The sequence below is a fragment of the Camelina sativa genome, chromosome 11 (genome assembly GCF_030686135.1).
Source record: "Camelina sativa cultivar CO46 ecotype springtype chromosome 11, ASM3068613v1".
Lineage (NCBI taxonomy): Eukaryota > Viridiplantae > Streptophyta > Magnoliopsida > Brassicales > Brassicaceae > Camelina > Camelina sativa.
This window is the reverse complement of record NC_141890.1, coordinates 29,394,819-29,401,090: the sequence shown is the minus strand read 5'-3', so window position 1 is coordinate 29,401,090 and position 6,272 is coordinate 29,394,819. Positions and strand designations below refer to the sequence as shown.

The window sequence follows — 6,272 nt, the reverse complement described above, 5'->3', positions numbered from 1 at the left end:
ATAACAGTGGATTTCATGAGACTTTTTAAAATTCATGATTGAATAACATAGGATTTGTAACTTTTACACAAATCACTTAAAATGTCAAGTTGAATACACCCCCTTAGATAAATGACACAAAACAAAATGTCGGTTTCTTAAGTGACGCAAAATTCCTTCCTAATCGAAAATTTTAAGTCGGTTTATCAACTGGCGTTAATATACCGACATTATCCAGCTTTTTTGTAGTGTATATTATTGTTTCCTGTTATGTTTTCTCAGTTTCTCTCACACCCAAATTACAACAATTTATATAATAGATAAAACCCGCCCGATGGCCATCAGGGAAGCCAAACTCTGGTATGAAGCTCAAACCAAGATCTCCAAACCATTAGGGATCACTCTGCAACCACAAGTTCGAGAACCTTTCACTTTGGTTTTCTCCTGCTTCGTTGATGCTGTGTGGTCACCCTCTTCGTGCCAAAGCGGATTGGGATGGGTGATCAAAGACTCGGTGTCCCAACAGTCATCATCCTTCTCTGCGAATAGAGAATTTGTAGGTTCTGCCCTAGTAGCAGAGGCTCTCGCCGTCCGCAGTGCTCTCACCAAGACTGCAGAAAAGCTAGGCGCCATTAATCTCTCAGTGTTCTCGGATTCTAAAATCCTCATGACACTCATTAACACAAAGGATAGTACTACAGAGCTCAAGGGGATCCTCCATGATATAGCTCTGTTAAAGTCCTCCTTTGCTTCTATCTCTTTTAATTTTATTTCAAGAGCCTGCAATGCTGCAGCTGACTCTGTTGCTAAATCTGCCTTAATGGCTTTAAACAATTCCTCTAACCATGGAGTGTAACTCTCTCTTTTCGTTTTATAATGAAATCTTTGTTTGCCCAAAAAAAAAAAACCGCCCGATGTCAATTTATATTTTTTTTTTCTGTTATGTTGACTAGATAAAAACCCGTCTCATATGCGGGTTTAAAATTTCGTAAATGAAATAAAATTTAATAATAATTTATTAAAATTTATTGTAGATTATTTATAGTTTTTCTTTTTTTTGCTATAATAAATTGATTTATATCCATATTCACGTCTTTTAGCTATCTCAAAGTGACTTGCTCCATCAACCAATGAAATTAAAGACCATTTTCTAACGTCACAAAATCTTTTGATAGTAACTAATATTAAATTTTCCAATGTATTCATGGAAGTTTCTTTGACAAACCATGATGTAGCCTATGTCTTAAAGCTCCTATGGATCTATCAACAATGATTTATATTTTTCCAATCTATCTATGTTTGTTGTAGGCTTGTGTTTGATTAACCTATTTTATCCAACTATTAGGTAATTTAGGTTGATGACATTCTCATCTTTATCTCATTTTGAGATTGAACGAATGGTAACAATTATATTTACAAAAAAAAAATTCTATGACCAACAAATCAAAGTTGAGAAATTAGAAGAAAATTAATTTGACATAATTAATGAAATAATAGAAAATTATAAGCACGGTAATATATGAATCTCAAATCATTCAAAGATGAAAATATAAATTAAATAAAACAATCTAAAACTACTACAATAAATTTTAAAATACAGTATTAAAAAGAAGATGCATATATTAATCTTCCATTTTTTTTGGGTCAACATATTAATCTTACCTATTCCAAACTGAAAAAAATAGAAAGTATGAGTATATTTTGGTTTTAAAAAATAAGAAAAATTTGTCTTCCCATTAAAAAAGTTTGACCAATAAAACAAAGTTGAAAGCAATATTTTTGAATAAATTATTTTGTTAGATGAATAATATGAGACTATCTATGTTTATATAGAAGTGAGTATTTACATCTTTTAGAATTAATATTTTTTTGTATATTTTCCTAATTCTTTTTCTGTTTTATTAGAAAATTTATTACAATGAGCTCATTGTTTTTTAAATTTTTTTTTGCTTCCCACTTTCTTGTAAGACGTATGATCGTTCGATGATAAGAACGCTTTCTGTTTAGTTGATCTAGTGTTATATAATCTCTATTGTTATCTTGCATTTGTGTATTCATCTTTTTTTTATGCTACATGTCCTGTAAATTAATAGAAATAATAATAATACTGTGAGAAATTTGTTAATCCCAGAAACCTTAGTTATTATGCATAAGAAACTTTTTTAACGCTTCAAAGTCAAAGATTGCGCATTATGAAATTGAGAAACAAAACAAAATTCAAAGAAACGATGACGAAAACACGTGGTAATATCTATGAATCTTTTTATGTAGTTGCTTCGATTAGAAAACAAATAAATTGCATTTGAGACTTGTTCAAGAACAATGATGTGTCAAACAAAAGGTTAATAAAAAACAAAGAAGAAAATTTTAGCAAGAAAAAAAAAGCTAGTCGAAATTATTTTGTTTGGTGAAAAATATATCATCATCTCTTTGATTATATAGAATGGTGTATTTACAATCCTTTCCCTTTTAGGATTAACAAAGTTTTTTTTTAATATAATAAGGTTACAATTATCTTATGCGTCGTTTTACGAAGCTTGAAAACTGTGATTTCGGATCGTTAAAATTGACATTTGTCACTATCTGATGAGTTACTAACTTTTGATATGTGATTTCTGATCGTTAAAATTGACACGTGTCACGATCTGATGAGTTACTAACTTGGATATTTAATCATTAAAACTGACACATGTCACGATCTGGTGAGTTTTTAATTTTGATATATGATCGTTAAAACTAACACGTGTCACGGTCTGGTGAGTTACTAACTTTGAGAACCAAACTTTATATAATAAGATAGAGATATTAACTTATCGATAAATTATTAATTTATAGTGAAATCTTTCTATATGATATTTTTTTAAAAAATAGACTCCCTCTGTTTCATAATATAAGATGTTTTCAATTTTGAGGCAACTTTTAGACTAATTTTATATTTTCTTATTATTTATTTTATGCACTCTTGTTTCACATTGGTTAAACCTTTTAAAAGTAACATTTCTTATTATGCGTGTTTTGGCTAAAACATCTTTTATTTTGAAACAGAGGGAATATATATATTCAAAAATAAGATTTAATTGTTATAATTATTTTTTATATAAATAATTACAAGGAAAACAACAATTATAATGTTTTGAATAGAGCACCAAAAGCTTTCAGTACATTAATATATTAGAAATTAACTCTAACCAAAATTAATGTAAATTTAAGAAAGGTAAAAAACACAAGAGTCTTTAACTGACTAAACTTTCTTACACACACACATATATATATATATATATATATATATATAAATAATTTTATACAATTACTCATTTATAGTATTAGTGAGACCATGTATTCATATAAGATCTTAAAACATATATTATATAATTATATTATCGAATTGTATCTAAAATTACAATTACTTAACTTGGGAACAGACAAATTTATAATTTTTATTAATTTATAGATGTTTTACTACTAAAACCTCTATAACTTAATAACATAAGAAATTAAATATATTAATTTATCGATATATAATGAACCAAAAAAGTAATTTAGAACCAAAGATGGTATTACCACGTTACATAGATTTAGTGAGGTTTTAGTAGTAAAACATCTAAACATCGAACCGCATCACCTCTATTCAAGATAAGAAGGGTTATATTCATCACGATGACAAAAAGATTCAAGAAATTATCCATTCTCACTTTACTAATATTTATTCCTCTTCTGGTAGTGAACAACTATAAGCAATCCTCCAGCACCTCCATCCAAAGAGTAACTCCAGAAATGAACCACAAGCTGACAGCTTCAGTAACGTAAAAAGAAATTTTCTCAGCACTCTCCCACATGAATGTAGATAAGGCACCTGGACCTGATGGCTTAAATGCATGCTTCTACAAGTACCATTGGAGTACTATCAAAGCAGGTGTGATAAGGTTTGTTAATCACTTTTTCGATACATGTTATTTAGAACCGGTTCTGAATCACACCCATATTAGCCTTATCCCAAAGATTGAATCCCCTATTAATGTTAAAGATTTTAGACCCATTAGCTTATGCAATATAGCATATAAGCTAATCTCTAAAATTTTAGCAGAAAGACTCAAGCCATGGCTTCATTCTCTGATATCAGAATTTCAATCAGCATTTATACATGGCCGCTTAATTACAGATAATGTCATTGTTACTCATGAGTTTCTTCATTCACTGCGTACTTAGAAAATAAAGACTCAGTTTATGGCCTTAAAGCTAGATATAGCAAAAGCCTTTGATAAAGTAGAATGGAAATACCTTGAAGCTATTATGAAGCGGCTTGGTTTTGCAGAAAAATGGTGCCAATGGATCATGAAGTGTATTACATCGGTTTCCTATTCAGTACTCATTAATGGATCACCTACAAAGGAAATCATTCCACAGAGAGGCCTGCAACAAGGTGACCCCCTATCGCCATACCTTTATTTACACTGTACAGAAGGCTTATCATCTCTTTTATCAGAGGCGGTCAAAGCAAATCACATTCATGGCTTTAAAGCGAGCAGGAATGGACCTGTTATTTCACATATGCTCTTTGCTGACGATTCCCTTCTTTTTTGTAAGGCTGATGAAGAAGAATGTCGGAAAATTCTCTCCCTTCTCAAGATCTATGCTTCAGCTTCAGGTCAATCTGTTAATTTCCAAAAGTCAGCCATACTATTCGGTAAGAGTGTCAATCCTATTGATCAGCAAAATATCATCAACACTACTGGAATTACCAGAATAGGAGGCTTTGGAAGATACTTAGGGTTACCAGAAGCCATTGGAAGAAACAAAACTGATGTTTTTGCTTATATTTCTCAGAGGATGCAGTCTAAAATGGAAAGCTGGTACTCTAAACTATTATCCCCAGGAGGCAAAGAGGTGATGATCAAATCTGTTGCGATGGCCCTCCCAACCTATACAATATCCTGTTTTTTGCTTCCAAATAAAATAATTTCTCAACTCACAGGACAAATAAGAAAGTTGTGGTGGTCCAATGCAAAAGATAAGCAGAAGATCCCATGGGTTGAATGGAGGAAGATTACTAAGCTGAAGCAATATGGAGGTTTGGGATTTAGAGACCTTCATCATTTTAACATTGCATTGTTAGCAAAACAGACTTGGCGTATGCCAAAGGAACCACATTCTCTTCTACGACGAGTCCTACAAGCTAAATATTTCTCAAAAACCGAAATGATGGATGCGAAATTAGGTATAAATCTCATCAAGCAAGGACTAAAATGGAGGATTGGTAATGGTGACATGGTCAGAGCTTGGAATGATCCTTGGATTGATAATCCTCCCAGACCAGCTAGATGTCATTCACAATACAATTCTGAACACTTTAAAGTCTCAGGTCTCATAAAGCCAAGTTCAACACAATGGTGCCCAGAGCAACTAAAGAGGATGGTACACCCGGAAGATATCAGTCATATTCAAAAATCAGACCTCGAATCACTAAGGCCTCTGATATGCTTGTGTGGATTTTTACAAGAAATGGTCAATACACTTTCAAATATGGGTATCATCAAATCACCAAGGTAAGTACAGAAAACTCACCTTTGGTAAACAATATTTGGAAGTCAATCTGGGCATTAAATGTACCGCCTAAGATAAAGCATTTTTGGTGGAAAGTCCTTCATAATGCTCTTCCAGTAGCTGAAAATATGGCTAAGAGGCGTATCAATATTGTGAAGGAATGCGGTTTTTATGGTGAAGCACAAGAATCAATTGCTCATCTCCTTTTTCACTGCAGAATAGCAAGAGAAATATGGGAATTGTCACCTATCAACTTCCAACCAGGTCAGTTTGATCAAGAGCAATCCCTTGTTAAAATCATCCAAGTCTTGCTGTCTGCTAAAAATACAGACTCTCCAAAGGTTTATTTGTTTCCATTCATTGGTTGGCGGCTTTGGAAAGCTCGTAATGATCTTGTTTTTAATAACAAGAGATGGGCGATTCCAAACATTATAAGTCAAGCTATGATGGATCATAAGATATGGAAAGAGGCCAATAATGCCTTGGCATGAAGTCCATCAGGATAAAAGGAGTCTAGAAAAATCTACAGCAGAAACAATCCACCATCAGCCTCATCCGTTTTATTGCTGCACAGATGGATCATGGGTTGATGCTGCTAGCAAAGCTGGAATTGGATGGTCTCTTCATAATGCACAGGGCAAATGCATCCTCAAAGGTTCTTCAGCCATAGAACCTACAGGCTCACCGCTTGAAACGGAGGCTATTGCGTTAAGGGAGGCTCTCATTCAGATTAAGCGTTCAAGCTATCAACC

The 6,272-nt window shown here is 32.7% G+C and overlaps 1 protein-coding gene across 1 annotated transcript; it reads left to right on the top strand.

The window, feature by feature from the left end:
* Positions 1–313: 313 nt before the first annotated feature.
* LOC147934578 (uncharacterized) lies at positions 314–835 on the top strand. The gene has a single exon (XM_087472684.1). The coding sequence runs from the start codon at positions 314–316 to the stop codon at positions 833–835; it is 522 nt and encodes a 173-aa protein (XP_087328810.1).
* The last annotated feature ends 5,437 nt before the right edge of the window (positions 836–6,272 follow it).

Coding starts and splice junctions, on each gene's coding strand:
- LOC147934578 (XM_087472684.1), top strand. CDS start 314: ATGGCCATCAGGGAAGCCAAACTCTGGTATGAAGCTCAAACCAAGATC.